The following is a 20,246-nucleotide window of genomic DNA, read 5'->3' as shown; positions in this document are numbered from 1 at the left end:
TATTTATTTTTATTCAAGATACAAATGTAATTCATTATCTTAGGTGATATTTTAAAATTAAAATTTTTTTACCCGATTTGATTCGATTCGATTCAATCCAAGGTTAGTCCCAATTCTATTAGGTGGAACTCTAAAGGGAAACTGAACGTGATTTATTTGTTTATTTTTATGTTACTAGGACATTTGCTATAAATAAGGGAACACGTAAAGGCTAGGTGAAGCAGTTTTCTAAAGGGATAAAAAGAGGAGTCAGATGGAGGTGGAGCGAGTCCAAGCCATTGTTTCATCATCTCTAACTGAAGACAATATCCCAACAGAGTTTATTCGACCCGAGGATGAACAACCTGCAATTACAACATTTCATGGTCCCATCCCTGATATCCCTGTAATCGATTTCAGCGACCCTGATCAGGATAATATCATCCGTTTGATTGCCAATGCTAGCAGAGATTGGGGGATATTCCAGGTTGTGAACCATGGGATACCCTTTGATCTAATCCAAACACTGCAACTAATTGGAAAGCAGTTCTTCAATCTACCACAAGAAGAGAAAGAGGTGTATGCTAAGCCTCCTAGGGCACACACCATTGAAGGGTATGGAAGCAAGGTTGGGGAAGATGTTAATGGAAAGAAGAACTGGTCTGATTACCTTTTCCACAGGATATGGCCTGCTTCATGTATTAACCACCAGTTCTGGCCCAAAAATCCTCCTTCTTACAGGTGATTAAACCCATAGTTTATGCATGATATAATCATTTTTCTTGTGCTTTAATTTTTAATAAGATTATAAATAAATAAAATAAAAAAACATTATTGGTTTGGTGGTAGAGCGGTGAACGAAGAGTATGCGCAAGAGGTGAGAAAGGTGGTGGATAAGCTGTTTAAATGGCTATCAATAGGGCTTGGGCTTGAAGCAGATGTCCTGAAAGAAGGAGCAGGAGGAGAGGAGATTGAGTATCTGATGAAGATAAACTATTATCCGCCATGTCCACGTCCTGATCTTACTCTTGGGGTTGCTTCCCACACTGATCTTTCTGCCATGACTGTGTTGGTGCCCAACGAGGTCCCTGGATTGCAGGTATTCAAGGATGACCATTGGATTGACGCCAAGTACATCCCTGGCGCCCTCATTGTTCACATTGGCGACCAAATTGAGGTTTCTTCATTTTCCTCATTCAATGGAATTTTTATTATTTTTTTCAGTTTAAACATACTTCAACGTGTATGCATTAATTTATTTGATATTTAATGTAGCTTTTTTACTTGAAATGCAGTTTTAGATGTGAGGTAATTTTTATAGGATTTAAAAGTAATTGTTGTAAATATAATAAATGTAGATACTAAGCAATGGAAAGTACAAGTCAGTGTTGCATCGGACAACAGTAGATAAGAAGAAAACAAGGATGTCATGGCCTGTATTCTTGGAGCCTCCAGGGGAATTTGTGGTTGGGTCACTTCCTCAGCTTGTTGATCCTCAAAATCCCCCTAAATATAAGCCCAAGAAATTCAAGGACTATAGTTATTGTAAACTTAACAAATTACCCCAGTAAGTGAACCCACAAATATACATATAATTAATGAATTGCATGCCCTATTATTTTTCTCTTTATGTATTATGCAATAATAACTGTGTATTGTTGTATCAAAAAAACAACTGTGTGTTGTATTTGGCCCAAAATAGAAAATTGCGTGGGGTATGCCCAAAATTTCAGTATTTTCTTATATGTAATAGAAGTTTCTAATTTAATAAAAAAAAATTCTCCATAGTAAAAAGAGTTTTTGTTTTGATAATGATAGACAACTCTAATTTGTAATATGTTTGGTAAAAAGTGAGTAAAATATTTTTAATTAGAAATTATTTCATTGACCCTTCCCACCACATTATTCATAGCCACTTTTCAATTATTTAATGACATTTTAGTTAATTTTTTTGTTGGAGTTTAAGGGTTGGTGTTTGAAATTTGATGTTTAAGGTTTAGGGTTTTGGGGTTCGAGATTTGAGGTTTGATGTTTAAGATTTTGGGTTTGAGGGTTAGGGTTAGGGGTTCAGGGTAAAAAAAATTACCAAAATTATGCATCAATAACATGGAAACAATTGCTGAAATGTCATTAAATAATTGGAAAAGGACCATAGATGATGTAGTGGAAGGGTCCATAAAATAATTTCTCATTTTTCATACACACATGTCATAAAAATGGAGAGTTCAAGGGTGAGCTCTTAAAAAGAAAGAGTTTATGGTGAGTTATAATTTGTTAGTAGTAGTAGAAGATTAAATTATTTATAATTTTATAGTATTTTCAGTATATTACTTAATTTATTATGATTGTAATTTTTTACTAAATTTATTAGAAAGTAATAAAGTTTTGAGAAAATTAGTGAATTCCTTATTATAAAATTATTGAATCTCTTACGACTTTATAATGTTATCTAATTTCTTAACTTTGTAAACTATTGATTAACATATGAAATTACTAACATTCTTAAAAAAATACTAAATTTCTTATAGAATTATTGAATTTTTTACAGAATTATTGAATCTCTTACAAAATTGTTGAACCTCTTATAACATTGTAATGTATATCAACATCACTAAGGCTAGAAGAACTAAGGTAAAGGTACTAAAAGAGATGGAGATAGATGTGATTGAAGAGTATGCGGCTTTATATGATTTTGCAGAAGAGTTTAGAAGATCTAATAAAGGGAGTACAATTGAAATTAAGATAGAAAGGCTTGCTATTAGATTCCAACCATTATTCCAAAGGTTTTATACTTGTTTTGATGCTTTGAGAAGAGGCTTCTTAGCCGGATTAGGTCTATCTTAAGATTGGATGGGTGCTATTTAAAAGGAATAGATAAAGGGGAGTTACTAATCGTTGTGGCTAGGGATGCAAATAACCAAATGTTTCCTCTAGCATGGTGTGTTGTGAAGGTCGAGTTTACGACATTATGGACTTGGTTTCTTGAGATTTTGAAAAGAGACATTGGCACTCCTAATAGATATGGGTGGACATTCATATTAGATCAACAAAAGGTAATATTGCTTTTAATTAATTTGTTGATTTGCATAGTTTATAGTATATCATATTTTTTTATATTTTAATTTAATTTTGTAAGGGTTAAAAAAAGTTGTTAAACTACTATTCCCATAGGCAGAGCATAGGTTTTGTGCTAGGCATGTATGGGAAAATTGGGTTTAAAAAGGTCGAAATAGGTTTAGAGGAAAGGGTTTGCAAAATGCTTTTTAAGTATGTGTGAAAGCCACTAATGTACCATGCTTTGAACAAATGTGTATTGCTCTTGAAAAATAAAAAGAGATGGCAATTGCAACTCTTTTAGATGCAGATGAGACAAGGTTTTTCAAAGCATGTTTCAGTTATAACGCTGAATGTAATTCAGTAGATAACAACCTAGCCGAGGCATTCAATGCTAGCATCATACGTGCTAGGTCAACACCAATAATAAGTATGCTAAATGATATTAGGTTAGTTGTCATGGAATGGATTGTTAGTAAAAGGAAAGCAATACTTGGATAGAAAGGGTTGTGTGGTCCTTTAATTAGAGCTAGGCTTAATAAGAGCTTAAAAGAATCTACTAAGTGGAATGTGCATATCAATGGAGATTATGCATATCAAATATTGTGGACTTAGAAAGGATGACTTGTTCATGTAGATTATGGGACTTGCCAGGAATCCTATGTGCACATGTTGTGTGTGCCATTTAAAATAAGGAAGAGGATCTAGAGAAATATTTGGCAATATGTTATACCAAAGAAATGTACATGAGGACATATGAGTATGCTTTACAACCAATAAATGGACCTGACTTGTAGGGAAAAAACTTAAAATGAAAAAAACATCACCAATGAAATTCAATGTCATGCCAAGAAGGCCCCCTCCCTAAAAAAAGAAGAAGGTGAAGATGGTGGAAGATGAATCTAATAAGACAAAGAAAACAAATAGGCTAACCAAAATTGGTAGAATGATGACTTGTAGCATATGTAAACAACCAAGACATAATTAGCTGGGTTGTCCACAAAGATCTACTATCAATCAGGTAATAATTTGTTTTCAGTGAAATTAATTTGCAAAATTATGAAAGAATGCATTTTAACTTTGTCTAATTCTACTAGTTACAAATCGATGAATGATGGTAACTAAGAGTAGTTGCATCCTTAATCAAGACCAATTGATAATGCAACATATACATAAAATAAAGCCTTTAACAACAAAGAAAAAGCAATATAGGTAGAACGAGTTTTCAAACAAAAAAGTTTATTGAGAAGTAACATTTTAAGTGCAATTTATTACTTTTTTTAATTACTTAAGTACATGAATTTGTAATTTCTTTTCTAATTGTATGGGAAAACTGAAATTTGTTATTGTTGTTCAAGGATTTTTAATTGTCTTTTTTAAAGAGAAAATTTCAAAGAGCATAAGAATTTAATTGATCAAATACCTTCAGAGAAAGAATTATTAGGAGAAGTATTGGTGACGAATTATGGTCTCAATTTGGTCCAACAATTCTAAAATGATAAGATGTATGGAGTTTAAATTTCTTAGGACTCTCAATTGTAGATAGATTCTAATCTCGACCATCGATGTAACTCAATTTGTACTGTTGATTTTGGGGAACTCAACTATAAATAGAGGTCTCCCCCTACATTTATATCATCCATTGTATTTCATTCTTTAGTAGTGAATACTAATTGAGAGCATTTACTCAAACACCTTGTAGGCGTTGCTTTTATGTGGCTATTCTATTCTTTCGATAGTACTGTTTCTTTTATGTGACTCATTCTTTTGTCTTTGAGTTGTTTTCATTGATTTTTGATGCCTTAAAAGAATTTCTATCAAGAATTCTCACTTTTGTGAGAGTTAGGCTGACTTAGACACATATGAAGTAAAGAAATTACTTAAGCCGCACGAATCGCAAGACTAAAGTTCTAGAATACTTAACACTTATATAATTTTAATATTACATTTTTCTTCACCATAGATGGTAACAAAGTATACTATAATAAGGTTAAAATGTATTGCAAGTTTTGTTTTGTTTTGTTTTACTTTTTATATATTTGAAATTTAGTCTTCATACTTTTATTTTTAGGAATTTAGTTCCTATATTTTCTAGATATCAAAGTTCAAGTCTAATAGTTAACACCATTAAAATTTATCTATTAAATTCATTAGTGTGACATTTTGAAATAAATAAATACTCACTCGGTAGTCATGTAACAAGAAAAATGATGCTACAATGAATCTAAATTTAATACAATAATTTTAACGGTGTTAACAATTAAACTAATATTCTTAAATTTAAAAATAGATGGACTAAATTTCTAGAAATAAAAGTAGAAAAATAAATTTCAAATATATAAAAATCTTAGGACTTAAAACATATTTTAATCTAATAATAATATGCTCCATGCTAAGGCAAAATTAATAATAAATGCCACTTTAAAGAAAATTATGAAAGTAGGCCGTTTTTATTGATATTTAAAGAATTAGGTCGATTTTGGAGAGTGAGAGCTGACATAGCAAAAAATGTGTCCTATAAAAAGTGAAGCCCTTTATATTAAACACAATTATATTAAAATACTTAGCTTCTTTGGTTTGATTGTTAAGTGTTTGTACTTTTTATTTTTTTGTCTCAGGTTCGAGTCTTCTCTTATATTTGTTTTATTTTTTCTAACGCGTGTTGCTTTCTTTTTATTTTTAAAATTTTTAATTAATGATTTTTATTAATAAGCATGTTATTTTCAAGTTTTTAATTAATAAACATTTTTAATTAACAATTGCTTTATTTATATAGAAAGTAAATATATATTTTTAAAAATATCAACTATTTTTTGATCTAATTTTCTTTATATATCATTTTTATATTATGTATGTGGGTATGGTAAATTCTAATATTAGAAAATTAAATAATTATTTCAAATATCATTATTTTTAGTAAATATAATTTTGTATGTAAAATATTTAATTTCCCACCATGGATATAGTAGATTCTAATATTATAAAATCAAATAATGATATTTGAAATAAAATTTTGAATTATTTTACATATAAAAATAATAACGACATTCAAATAATTATTTGATTTTATAATAGTAAAATTTACTATACACAATGTACGTGAAAAAATAAATATTTGACATATAAAATTATATTTATAAAATAATTATATTTGAAATAATTAATTGAAATTTTATAATATTAGAACTTACCATACTCACAATGTAAGTGAAAAATAACGATTTTTGAAATAAGTTTTTGAAATATTTTAATATAAAAATAATGATATTTGAAATAATTATTTAATTTTAAAATATTAGCATCTAAAATACCCACAATGTAGGTGAAAAAATATTTCACATATAAAATTATATTTACTAAAAATAATGATATTTAAAATAATTAATTGATTTTTATATTAGAATTTATCATACCCACAATATAGATTTGATTTTATAATATTAGAATTTACCATACCTATAACGGACTTACCATACCTATAACGGACGTGAACAAAATAAATATTTAACATATAGGAACGATATAAAATATATACAAAAAAATTAGTTGATTTCTTAAAAGAATAAAATATGTTTAACGTAATGATATATATATATATATATATATATATATATATATTCATTATATAACTACATATTTATTATTTTGTCTATATAAATAAATAAATTATTAATTAAAAACATAAAATAAAAAAACTTGAAAATTATATGTTTATTAATAAAAGGGCAAACGGTTAAAATAGTCATTTTTATTTACCTCAAGTTACATTTTAGTCATTTATGTTTGAAATGTTACGTTTTAGTCACTAACGTTATCGCGTTGTAACATTTTAGTCACTGAGCTGTTAATTATCGTTAATAGTGTAACCGAAAGCTGATGTGACATGTTAAATCATTATTTCAAACAAAAATTTTAAGTTAATTTATACATTTGGTCCCCGTATTTTTTTTTGTTTTGAGCAATTTAATTTTTTTCTTTTATATTCTTTTAACTTTTTTTTTCATTCTCTTCTGATTCTCCCTCTATTTTCTTCCCTTCTACATTTCTTTTAACGTAGTTTTTCTACATTTGTCATTTGTTAAAACTAGTCTCTATACCTTTATTTTTGAACAATCTAATTTTTTCGAGTGAGGCAAACTTGTGAACTAATTTTAACAAATGGAAAACATAAAAAAATTACGTTAAAAGAAATGAAGAAGATAGGGAAACAAAGGGAGAAATAGAAGAGAATGAAAAAAAAAGTTACAAGAACATAAAAGAAAAAAATTAATTGCTCAAAATGAAAAAAATATAGAGATCAATTGTAAAATTTGACCTAAAATTTTCATTTGAAATTATGATTTAACGTGTCACATCAGCTTACCGTTACACCGTTAACAGTAATAAATGGTTCAGCGACTAAAATGTTACAACACGATAACATAAGTGACTAAAACATAACATTTCAAACATAAATGACTAGAATGTAACCTGAAGCAAACAAAAGTGACTATTTTAGTAGTTTATCCTTCTTTTTTAATGCATATTGTTTCCAGACCTAATTAATGAGTTTTTATTAAGGGTAAACTACTAAAATAATCACTCTTGTTTGCCTCAGATTACATTTTAGTCACTTATGTTTGAAATGTTACGTTTTAGTCACTTACGTTATCGCGTTGTACATTTTAGTCATAAGCCGTTAATTGCCATTAACAGTGTAATAGTAAGCTGATGTGGCACGTTAAATTATCATTTCAAACGAAAATTTTAGGTTAAATTTTACAATTGGTTTCTATATTTTTTTTCATTTTGAGCAATTTAATTTTTTCTTTTATATTCTTTTAACTTTCATTTTTTCCCATTCTCTTTTGCTTCTCCCTCTGTTTTCCTCCCTTCTTCATTTCTTTTAACATAGCTTTTTTATGTTTTTTATTTGTTGAAACTTGTCCACAAGTTGGCTCACTCAAAAAAATTAAATTGTTCAAAAAAATAAAAGTATAGAGACTAGTTTTAACAAATGGAAAACATAGAAAAACTCGTTAAAAGAAATGGAGAAGAGAGGAAAACAGAAGTAGAAATAAAAGATAATGTAAAATAAAGAAAAAAATAAAGTTAAAAAACATAAAAGAAAAAAAATTAAATTGCTCAAAATGAACAAATAAGGGGACCATTTGTATAAATTAACCTAAAATTTTTGTTTGAAATAATTGTTGAACGTGTCACGTTAACTTACCGTTAAATTATTAACTGCAGTTAACGAATCAGTGACTAAAATGTAATATTTTAAACATAAATAATTAAAATGTAATTTTTAGAGTTGAGCCGTTATTTTAAGAAAAAGTCAGAATAGCAAAAGTCAAAAGTCAAAATTATATCCATCTGATCTCTTCCAGAAAAACTGAGGGGAACAAAGATCGAATCAGAAGCCAGAACATTTTTATCCTCTTTCCTCAGAATTTTGATTTATTTCTCCAATTGGAAAATTTGAGTGAAGGAAATGTGTGGAATATTTGCGTATTTGAATTACAACGTGAACAGAGAAAGAAGGTATATTCTTCAAGTTCTCTTCAATGGCCTTCGTCGTCTCGAGTATAGAGGCTACGATTCCGCTGGAATTTCCATCGATGACTACTTCTCAGTTTCTCGCAATCCAAACACCCCTCAACCATCCTCCATCAATTCTCTCTCTTCTTCCCCTCTCGTTTTCCGACAGGAAGGCAACATCGAGTCCCTCGTCAAATCCGTTTACCAAGGTAACCTATTAACTCTTCGATTTCTCTTTCAGAGTTCTGATTTTTTGGATTTTCTCGGTTCTAAGAAAAAGGAACTCAGCCTGGGTTCTTAACGGTGTCGGCCTGTCGGCTTGTGCAGACTCGCTTCTTAATCGGTTATATTAAATTCGTCCTTTTCTCAGTACCGGGTCGGGTCAAGTTAGGCTTACAAGACCAGGTTTGGCGGGTCCAGTAGTGGTAGCAACTTAAAGGAAAAGTAAATAGCAGGAAGGGATGCTCTTATTGTAATTAGTTTATATACACACATCACTTTTTATATGAATGATATTTTACCTATTCGATCATAATAATTCTACTCTAAAAATGGATTTGATATATCTCTCTCGTATCATTGATTGAAAATACTATCTTTTATTTGTATATATTTAAGGGTTGAATGTTTTACAATTCAAAAAATAGTTATACATTTGTAATTTACTCAAAGCTCAATTCATCTACATGAATAGACTATTAAGTATAACAGTTGGATTGTTAAAATTGTTAATTATATACGAAGTTATGAAAATGTGTAATTGTGTAAGTTGATCCTTCATATATATATCGTTAATTATTATTACTATTATTACTTTAATTTTCACGGGGTTAGCTGAAGCTGAAATGTAAGTTAATTAATTAAATAGTACAATTTATTTTTATTTTATTTTAATAAATCTTGGAACATATTATACATTCATTGCAGCAGCATATCTTATAATGGAAGTATATGACTTGTTTATCAGTGAATAAAATGTTATTTTAATTGTTTCTCACAATTTAATTATCACTTTTTATGAGAAGAATTCATTTTGAGTGAAAAAGCTTTAGTTCTCTTATGTTCTTTATCTGTAGCATGTTAATATTAGAAAGAAGAAGAAGAAGAAGAAGAAGAAAAAGAAAAAGACTTGTTTGCCTCCAATGGCCACTTTTATTTATTTAATTGTGTTTCCATAGGCTTAGTGGTTGAATTAATGGTGGTTTTGGTACTTTCAGAGGTAGCTGCAACAGAGTTGAACTTGGAGGAATCCTTTACTACCCATGCTGGTATAGCACACACCAGATGGGCTACCCATGGGGTGCCTGCTCCAAGGAATAGTCATCCTCAGACTTCTGGCTCTGGGAATGACTTCTTGGTTGTTCACAATGGTGTTATCACTAATTATGAGGTTTGCTTAAATTTTTAGTGACGATGTTTCTCATTTTCTTACCTAAACTCTCTTATGCATTCTTGATGGATTTGCAACCTAGGTTTCTATACTGCAATTGTTGATTATTTAATATTTTATTTTAGAGGATAAAATATTACATGTGTATAAGGTAAGCAACTGATAGATGGATTGATAGATATCTGTCCAGTTATGTTTTTATGTACCACTAGCGCTTATTTTCTCTACCTTAATCTTCTCCCTCTGTTCTTGCAACATCCTCACCACAACTCATCTTTATGCTTTGATAGTGGTCTAGTTCCTACAATAAACCTTGCAAGAGACTCAAATATCCTATAACAGATCAATTCCTTTATTTGGTTGCTGAAATGTTTGTCTTAATTTCATAGATTTGTGCAACATCATTGATCTTGGAATAGGTCTGCTTAATAGCATCCCAAATTTCCTTTGGCAAAAGGAAGAAACATACATGAATCACTAATCTCTAGAAGCGTCGAATTCTATAACAAGACACCACCATGGAGTCTTGTTCATACTATGCTTGAAATTTAGGATCTTTTGGGTGGCCTTTGCCCGACATGTGACTCAATTTCCCTCAACCCTTCAAGAATGTACGAACCAATTGTGACCATTTCATATGATTCTCACCATTCAATCAATAAGCAGGTCGAATGTTTTGCAACTCTTCAGTTGCTGGGATTGAAGGTATAGTGGGTTGGATCATGGTAGTGTCCATGGCATGGCTAGTTTCAGTGGAACTTGACATAATTTCTTAGAATAGTAATAGCAAAGGGAAAGAGAGGGCTTTGGAAGAAGAGGAACAAAGGAATAGGAATTCGACTAGTAGAAAAAGGAAATTAGAAGGGAAAAGAATTTACTCAGGAAAGAACCAATGATATCTGATATTGTGTAGAAAATTTATCTATAGAAATTCTTCATTCAGTACTGAAAAAAATGCTTTTACAATCTCTCATATATACACACCTTAAACCTTATCAAATTAAGTAATCTTATCAGTAACTATTTAAAAATTAAGAATTAAAAAATACATATCTAATTTACTACTCACAACAACTAAACACTTACTTACAACATTTTACCAAAATTCAAACACTCACATATTATTACCTTATCCGACATTATGCATTGGCATTATAGATTAGGACATCCAAGTTTTATCATTTAAAACATTTTCTTCCTAATTTTTTTTAAAAAAAAGTCTCTCCTCATTTTAGTGTGAGATTTGTGAATTGGCTAAATATCACCGTTCATTTATGCTAATTAGTTATGTTTAGGAACCACCTATGGTTTTGACCATGTCTGGGAAAAAATGGTTTGTTACTTTTATTTATGATCATACGCAACGCAACTTAGTTGGGCATACTTACGGATAAATCTGAAGTAAAAGGTATCTTTAAGCATTTTTTCACAATGATACAGATACAACTTCAGGAAAATATAAAAAATTCTAAAAGTGATAATAGTAGAGATTATTTTAATTAGGTATTATGGGATTTCTTCTCAGAGAAAGGTATAGTAGATCAAAGCTCATGCACTGAAAACCCCAGCAAATGGCATAGTTCAAAGAAAAAAATAAACACCTTTTGAAGGTCATTAGGTCATTGTGTTTACTAATAGGGTTCCTAAATATCTTAGGAGAGAAGCTTTTTTGATTGCTACATACATGATAAACCGTATGCCTACTGAAATCTTGAATTTTCATAGCCTCTAAGTGTTCTGAAAGATTATTTTCCTACTTCTAGGTTGACCTCAGATCTATCGTTCAAAGTGTTTGGCTATACTGCCTTTGTTCATATAAAGGATCAAAACCAAGTGAAGTTAGATCCCTGTGCTAGGAAATGTGTTTCTGTAGGCTATGCTCTATATAAAAAAATATACAAATGTTATGATCCAGGTTCAAAAAAAGATATTTGTTACAACGGATATCACTTTTTGAGTCTACGCCATTTAAGGAGACAAAAGATGAAGATTTAAGTTTTTTTTTTAATATTGTTCAAACTAAAAACACTACCATGACTATTCACCCAAGTTTTTTAATAAATATTGAAGTAAGTGATTTAACTAAGGAAAATTTGGATTCCAATTCTATAGCGCAATCTGATGACATCTGTAGAAATGAGAAGTGGAGAAAAAAGTACAAAAGAACTTGATCTTTATTCTAGGAGGAACCTGGGTCAAAGAAGAATGAGACAGAAACATCTCAATACTGTCAAGAGTCCTTACCTCAGACTGTTTACGAGTTTACCTAATTTTAAGTCAGTTCATCCTGAGTCTAGCATTTCTGATCTTAATATTCCCATTGTAAAACAGAAAGCTACCAGAATTTGTGTCAAGTATCTTGTGTCAAACTCTGTATCCTATAAAAAGTTATCATCAATGGTCTCCATGGTCTCTTCACATTTGTCTAGTGTGGAGATTCAAAACTCAATATCTTATAAAAAGCTATCGCCAATGTACCGGATACTTTATAGGAAACACCCATTTGTAGCCAATTGTCTAATGTGGAGATTCCAAAAGCTATTCTTGAGGAAATGAACACTCTTGAGAAAAATGGGACATGGGAGGTAATGGAGAAAAGAAGACGGTTGGCTACAAATGGGTGTACGTGACAAAGTACAGATCATATGGGTCCCTTGAAAGATACAAAGCACACTAAGTAGTTAAAAGGTTTACTAAAACATAGGGCATTGATTATCTTGAAACCTTTGCACACATAGCAAAACTGGATACAATAAGAGTGCTATCAATCGCAGCCAACCTTGATTGGTAGCTTCAATAAATAGATGTGAAGAATGCATTCCTCAATGATGACTTGGAAGAAGTTTACATGGATCCACCCCATGTTCTGAAAGAAAATACGGAAGGGTATTTAAACTAAAAAAGTTTGTGTGTGGAAGTTGTACTAGGACAATAAGGTAGCCACCGGTATTTCCCACTATTCAGTCCAACATGACAGAAGAAACGTGTTGAGATCGATAAGCATTTCATAAAGGAAAAAGTTGAAAGCTTGAACAGGTTGTATGCCGTTTGTCCCTACATCACAACAAGTGGCAGATATTTTTACAAAGGGTTTGATCAAACCGAACTTTGAGTTTCCCATTAGCAAGTTGGGTCTGATGGATATCGATTCACCAACTCGAGAGGGATTGTATTATGGGATAAAACATCATTGACCTGGATAATTAACACAATCCCGTCAGTAAGGAACTTAGAGCTGTTAATTAGTGATTTGGAGCTAGGTTAGGAAATTTGATTTTCTTTTGTTAAGTTTTAATAAAGAGATCCCTTGAATCAAGAATCCTATCAATTAAGGAAATTTTGTACCGTATTTGGTGGTATACTTTCCCTATAACTTGTGTTGAATTTTTCAGGATGTTATATGCAGAAAATTGCAGCCCTTTGCCCTAAGCTTTCTCTTAGTTTTCTGTCCTAAGTTCCTATTCTAAAACCTTAATTTTGTTCTCAACTTTTTGTCCTAAAACCACACTAATATTTTTGAATGTAAGCTAATTTTGAGATCTATTTGTATTTTCAGGTTTTGAAAGAGACCCTTGTTCGACATGGATTCACTTTTGAATCTGAAACAGACACAGAAGTAATACCAAAGCTTGCCAAATTTGTCTTTGACAAAGCAAATGAAGAAGGTAATATATTTTTCAATAATGACTATCGCTTTGCAATCTTGCAATTTGTGCAAATTCCTAACACCTTGTTCTTTCACTTATATTTAGTCCCAGTACCTGGTTACATTGCACTTCTTTTCTGCCTTGTACCTTAGGCATTGTAAGTGTCTAGCACATAGAGTTTCCCTTAATCCTTATGCATGTGATATGCAATAACAAGTGCATTGGTCTTTGCCTAGTTTCTGCTGCTATGCTAGCGTGTAAATTAATAATTATAATGGTTTGGTGGACCATGACTATAATAGTATTATAGTAACTTGATCTCCTCTAATTGCAAATGTCATTGGTGAGCTCAAGCATGAGAGATGTAGTATAAGAAGGCTAGAAAATCTAATTCTCACTGGATGATTCTTTTTTAAACTGCTGGCCATGGACTTAATAATTTACCTGTACTTAAAATGCTGATTCATTTTCTGGAACCTAAGTATTAATATATTTCAGCCTAGGAGTTCTGCAAACTTCAATGTTAAACTAGACTTTTTGTCTCTTGCGGCACATAGGTAGGCTAGGATGCATCAAAATCTGAAAATGACTTGGAAGAGGTTGTTGGAAAAAGCATAGTCAAAGAAATTGAGCATAAGCGGGACATGGGTTATGTTACGCATTCATATACAGCAGTTAGCATACAGCAGTCATAGAACAGCAGAAAGGACAACACAACATTGAAACAACAATTCATGAAAGGAACAAAATCTATGTTTTGTTGCCATTCTCTTATCCTCTTCTTCTGATTTTCCATACTACCAAAGCTTCTTTGAGTGGCTTGTTTTATTCTGAATAAACAATTTTTCACGTAAACGCTTTCTTGAGAATGAGTACCCATTTAAGGGGACTTAAATGGCCTTTTGCTTTTATATTGAGTTAGTACAACTTGAGGGTTATCCTTTTTCCAATCTGTAACTCTTTCACCACTACTTTAAGGGTTGTTTGAGTTACTGTTATGTCGTCTGCATAAGGTTTCTTTCCTCCTTACTGACTCTCAATGTTTGATAACCTGTTTGCATGACCATCATGCCACCATCTCAAGAATAACAATATTCAGTTCCAAATCTTTCATGATATTTAATTTAATCATGAAAAGCCACTGAAAATTTTCATAATATCTAGTTTAAATAATGAGATTGAAACACTGACTTGATGTCAGATCAATGGCCTGGTTTTCTATTACCATCACTGCACGTTATATTAATCAGGCATTTATTGTGTATTGTTGCCTTTTGCCTTCATTGGTTTCCAAGTACATTATTTGCAACTAGTCTATTTTCTTACAGAAAATGCTTTTTGTTCTCGTGTTTGAAGAGACATTTCAAATCAAATGCACTTATAGTGTTTATATCTGTTCTGCAGGTGACCAGACCGTCACATTCAATCAGGTAGTACTTGAAGTTATGAGGCATCTTGAGGGTGCTTATGCCCTCATTTTCAAAAGTCGGCATTATCCAAATGAGCTTATTGCTTGCAAGCGTGGTAGTCCATTGCTCTTAGGTGTCAAAGTAAGTATGATCATGATTCAAGCCTCTTATATCATTGATTTCTGCTCCAAAGATTTCATTATAAATATATAACTTTTTGCGTATAAAGTTTCTTGGTAGGTGGCATTTTGTGCTTTTGATTAACCACTACTCTACTGAAATCTTCATATTCAGTTTATTTGTCCATTTTCTTTTGTTTGTTTTGTAGTGTTCTATTTACCAAACTTTTATTAGATAATTTGTCTTCTATTTGCTCTCTGATTTAGTTGTAATGTTCCTTCACTAGTATTATCGACTTATTGAAAATCATTTTACTTCAAGTATCATCGATTGTAATGCTTTTTGAGGATTAATTACTGCTCTTAGGATATAGAACATATCTAGAAGCTTTGCTTTAGTATTAAAGTTAATTTATGGGTGACAAGTATTTTGGATTCCTTTTGTGCTTCATCAGGGTAAATGATTTTGTCTTCTTAATATTTTAAAATCCTATAAAAATTTCTAAGCAAGTATTATGGAGATTTGAATTTTGAGCAAGTATGATAAGGGGGGGGGGGGACTTAGTAGACATTGCTGGATTATTACTTTGTTATGCCCCTTACTGACTTAGTATTTAAGGCAACAAGTATTATTATCTTTGGGCCAGAGCAATTGAAAGGTCCATCTGTAAAGAAGTTTGAAGGATTGGATTTTATGCTTTTGCTATTGATAGTCTTCTGATCCAACCTTACTGACTGTAGGAACAAATTTTATGTGTCATTGCCTAACAAATTGGTAGAAGCGAGTAACATAGGGAAGTATAGGGAGGCATGACTGTCTTTGACTTTTTCTCTGTCAAATACATGAATATAAAAGCTAATTATTGTGATTATAAATTTGGATTCCATATCTTCATATGGAGATTAATTTTCAAGAGGTGCCTGCATTATGCAGTGTAATTTCTTCTCTCCACCCTTCTCTACTGAAATATAAAAAATTCTTGCAATAGTGCAAGCATTATAAAGTTTTTGCTTGCTCATTTGATCATTTACTGTTTGTAGTTTTAATGGGTTATGGTTTTATGTATAAATTATACAAGGTTACAAATTCAGTGCATAAACTTTCTAGTTATTTTTGGTTGCATATTCCTTTGTCTTAGATTGTTTTTATTTAAGAAAATTGCTTTCTCTCAGGAATTAAATGATGACGTCTGCAATGGATCAGCATTTCATGATGCTAAATTTCTCTCAAAAAATGGCAATCCTAAGGAACTTTTCTTATCAAGTGATGCAAATGCAATCATTGAACACACAAAGAAAGTTCTGGTCATCGAGGATGGTGAAGTAGTTCATCTTAAGGTACATTTCATCTTTTGGAAAAGTTGCAAGTATTCTTTTACCCTTTTTGTCTTTTTATACTTGGTATATCTTGCAACTCTTTCATGTTCTACTCTGCAGTTATTTTTGATATGCATCTCTTCTTCTTCTTCTTCTTTTTTTCAATTTGATCCCAAATTTGCCATCTCTTTCTATCCTACACCTTTTCTATAACATGTAAGATTTCCAATAATAAATGCTATGCAGGATCGGTCTGATTTTTATTGGAATGTTTGAGATACTCGGGTTATGGTTGTGAGCCTATTTTGGTAGGCATTTCCCCTTTTAATTAACGCACACCAGAGTTTCCAATTGAATAAGGTGCTTTCTATAAATCGACTCTAAATAAGTTGTTGATTTAATTTAAAATCATACAAGAAGTTATACACATGTTGGTTCAATGCATGTCTGTACATGGCTTCTAATTTATGAAATTTCCAATCAAATCACTAGGAGGCTTCTCGTGGTGAGTAAATGACATTTAGCATTAAGCCCTTTAGATCCACTGCCAATTATCATTGTCTTGCAGATGATTAACCTAGCTGTCAATAGGGTGCAAGTGATGTCCTGACCAATTTTCTTCCAGGTGTGGTTTAGGTGAAAACCAGTACTAAAAAAAGAGAAGTATGGTTGAAAAATTAGTAGAAAGAAGTTGGAACCATGTAGAAAACGTAGGGTTATAGAAAATCTCTAGTTTCTTTATATTATTTCGGAAAAAAAATAAGAATAATAATGCTGACTGTAAAGTTTATAACTTATTTATACTAGGCTTTCTTGCAAAAAAAGCTCTATTCCTGCGCTTAGTTTTAAACTCTACAAGTAACTAATAATCCTAGCCGTCCATAATATATCTAATACTTAATAAATAAATAAAACTGAAATAATAAAATATTAAAAATAATAATAAAGCTCCTATGTCACTTTCCCTTGTGGAGTTTCTATTGTTTTCAGATGTTTGACAACCATTTGAACAGCTGGTTTTCTGACCAAGTGGCATGCTTTTGTTAAGACAGTTGCAATGTTGTGCTCTTCTGGTTTGATGGTTATCATTATCAGGTTTACTATTTAAAAGATCAGTTGCAATTGTAACCAGCTTCTGAGATTGCCAAATTAGGCAAAAAATGACTGTCAAGTCTTCTGCTCTAGGATGTCCCATTAACATCTATAACATTGAATTTGATCAGTGAATGACATTTTACTTTGATCCCATTCTATCGTCTTGAATGGAAATATTCAAGTATGCTCATTAACATTTTATTTCGGAGTAAACAGGCCATTACAGCTCCTTTTTCTGTTTTATTTTGCTAAGTTCTGCCCTGAGGTGTAAAACTACGCAGCTCTTGAGTTCATCATCTTTTCTTCACAGAATCATAGTTAACTCGTGATATACTACTTTTTTTTTTCTTTTCTTTTTTGTCTTTCGCATTGATTAATTTTTGGAAGTGGCGGTCTGTTAAATCATTTTTCCCCTCATGATACTTGGGTTCTTCAGGAAGGAGGTGTATCAATCCTAAAATTTAATAATGACAAAGGAAGAAATGGTGATAGTCTTTCTGCTAGGCCTGCATCAGTGCAACGTGCATTATCTATTCTTGAAATGGAGGTTGAGCAAATAAATAAGGGAAAATACAAGCATTATATGCAGAAAGAAATTCATGAACAGCCAGAATCTCTGACAACTACCATGAGAGGGAGGCTTCTACGTGGAGGTTCCTGCAAGGCTAAGACTGTTCTTTTGGGTGGACTGAAGGATCACCTTAAAACAATTAGGCGGAGCCGAAGGATTGTATTTATTGGTTGTGGTACGAGTTACAATGCTGCTCTAGCTGCTAGACCCATCTTGGAAGAACTCTCAGGTAACTGCAATTTGTCTGGGAATTATAATTCTGCACACCTTAAAATTTCTTATGCTCATTTTTCAACTTCTTGTTTGATTTATGTGGAAGCTTAGGGGTGCCTGTTACAATGGAAATTGCTAGTGATCTATTAGATCGGCAAGGTCCTATATACAGAGAGGATACGGCAGTTTTTGTAAGTCAATCTGGTGAAACGGCTGATACATTGCTTGCTCTAGAGTATACGCTGGAAAATGGTGCACTATGTGTTGGCATCACAAATACTGTTGGGAGTGTAATAGCTCGGAATACACACTGCGGGGTTCATATAAATGCTGGTTGTGAGATTGGTGTTGCAAGTACCAAGGTAAATACAGGATCAAGGAATCTTTGTCCGTTTGTTTTTTAGTTAAAAAAACTCATGCTGTTATTGATAGGCATATACAAGTCAAATAGTTGTGATGGCCATGTTAGCTTTGGCAATTGGAGGTGACACAATTTCTAAGCAAGAGAGGAGAGAGGCTATAATAGATGGTTTATTTGACCTGCCAAGTTAGTCTAAAATCTTGCCCCTTTTACTATGCTTTTGTTTTATTTCTTTTATTATGATGTCCCCCTTTTCACTTTGCTTTTGTGGCTGTCTAATTTTGTGTTATATTCTGATTTTACAGATAAAATCAGAGAGGTACTGAAGCTTGACCAGGAAATGAAGGATCTTGCAAAGCTATTGATTGCTGAACAGTCGCTTCTTGTCTTCGGGAGAGGATACAATTATGCAACTGCTTTGGAAGGTGCTCTAAAAGTGAAGGAAGTTGCCCTTATGCATAGTGAGGGGATACTTGCTGGTGAAATGAAGCATGGTCCCTTGGCATTAGTTGATGAAAATCTTCCTATTGTTGTGATTGCTACCCATGATGCTTGCTTCAGGTTTGTGTGGTTATTATTTGGGAGAAATTATATTATCTTAGTACATCAAATTGTTTGGCACTGACATCTCATGATTGCCAATAGTAAGCAGCAGTCAGTTATTCAGCAGCTACGTGCCCGGAAAGGACGCTTGATAGTAATGTGTTCAAAAGGAGATGCTGCATCAGTGTGTCCTGGAGGCGGCTGTCGAGTAATTGAAGTTCCTCAGGTTGAGGACTGTCTTCAACCTGTGGTTAATATAGTTCCATTTCAGGTACCATTCTCATAATTATTTTAGCTTTGTTTGCTTATCATGAAATTTGCAGTTTACTGTATAATGTATGTTAGTGAACTATACTTGAATCATGGGCGTTATGCATTCTGTAAGTGACAAGACAACTGCATTCCTTTATGTTCTTACATACGTATAGTTAATTATTACATTAATAATAAAATGTTTATGAATAAAAATATATTAAAATAAATATAGTAGTTGGCTATTGCAAGGTATCTGTGTATAGGGTACCCATTGCAAAGCTCTCGTTGTTAAGGCAAATTTTTTAGTCTTAATATGCTAATCAACCATAAACTTTGCATATTTTGGTGCAGTTACTTGCGTATCATCTCACTGTGTTAAGGGGATACAATGTTGACCAGCCTCGGAATCTTGCAAAAAGCGTGACCACACAGTGAAGAATGCTTACTGATGAACTTCAATCACGCACCTCTGCAAATTATTGGAGGGTGACACAGTACACATTCTTTTGCCTCTTATTTTTCCTTTTTCAAATTATTTGCAAGATGAATTAATTAGGTATTTCTGAATTAAAAGTAATGATGGTTTTATCATTTATGCTTACAGTTCTCTAGAAAGACATTCATACTAAAAATTTTGGGACTATATGACATAATGTTTAATGAAATGGCTCAACCAGAAATACAGCCATTTTATTAATTCTTGGTCCTTTTCTTGAGTTCAATCTTGTTAAATAAAGCCAATAACAGCGGGGAGAATGTTTGATTCACAA

At 31.9% G+C, this 20,246-nt stretch overlaps 2 protein-coding genes across 2 annotated transcripts; both read left to right on the top strand.

Annotated features, from left to right (window-relative positions):
* The first annotated feature begins 239 nt into the window (after window positions 1-239).
* Window positions 240-1,697, top strand: LOC105780414 (flavonol synthase/flavanone 3-hydroxylase). Its single transcript, XM_012604728.2, has 3 exons — window positions 240-720; window positions 829-1,156; window positions 1,338-1,697. Exons 1-3 carry the CDS (start codon window positions 254-256, stop codon window positions 1,548-1,550), a joined length of 1,008 nt encoding a protein of 335 aa, XP_012460182.1. The 5' UTR covers window positions 240-253; the 3' UTR covers window positions 1,551-1,697.
* Window positions 1,698-8,371: 6,674 nt separating this feature from the next.
* LOC105780401 (glutamine--fructose-6-phosphate aminotransferase [isomerizing] 1) lies at window positions 8,372-20,246 on the top strand. The gene is made up of 11 exons (XM_012604711.2): window positions 8,372-8,765; window positions 9,774-9,946; window positions 13,503-13,611; window positions 14,998-15,143; window positions 16,295-16,459; window positions 17,970-18,333; window positions 18,429-18,679; window positions 18,750-18,864; window positions 18,984-19,239; window positions 19,324-19,492; window positions 19,828-20,246. Exons 1-11 carry the CDS (start codon window positions 8,510-8,512, stop codon window positions 19,909-19,911), a joined length of 2,088 nt encoding a protein of 695 aa, XP_012460165.1. The 5' UTR covers window positions 8,372-8,509; the 3' UTR covers window positions 19,912-20,246.

The sequence above is a fragment of the Gossypium raimondii genome, chromosome 4 (assembly GCF_025698545.1).
Source record: "Gossypium raimondii isolate GPD5lz chromosome 4, ASM2569854v1, whole genome shotgun sequence".
NCBI lineage: Eukaryota > Viridiplantae > Streptophyta > Magnoliopsida > Malvales > Malvaceae > Gossypium > Gossypium raimondii.
Note: the sequence above shows the minus strand (reverse complement) of the source record. Positions and strands in the feature narration are given on the sequence as shown.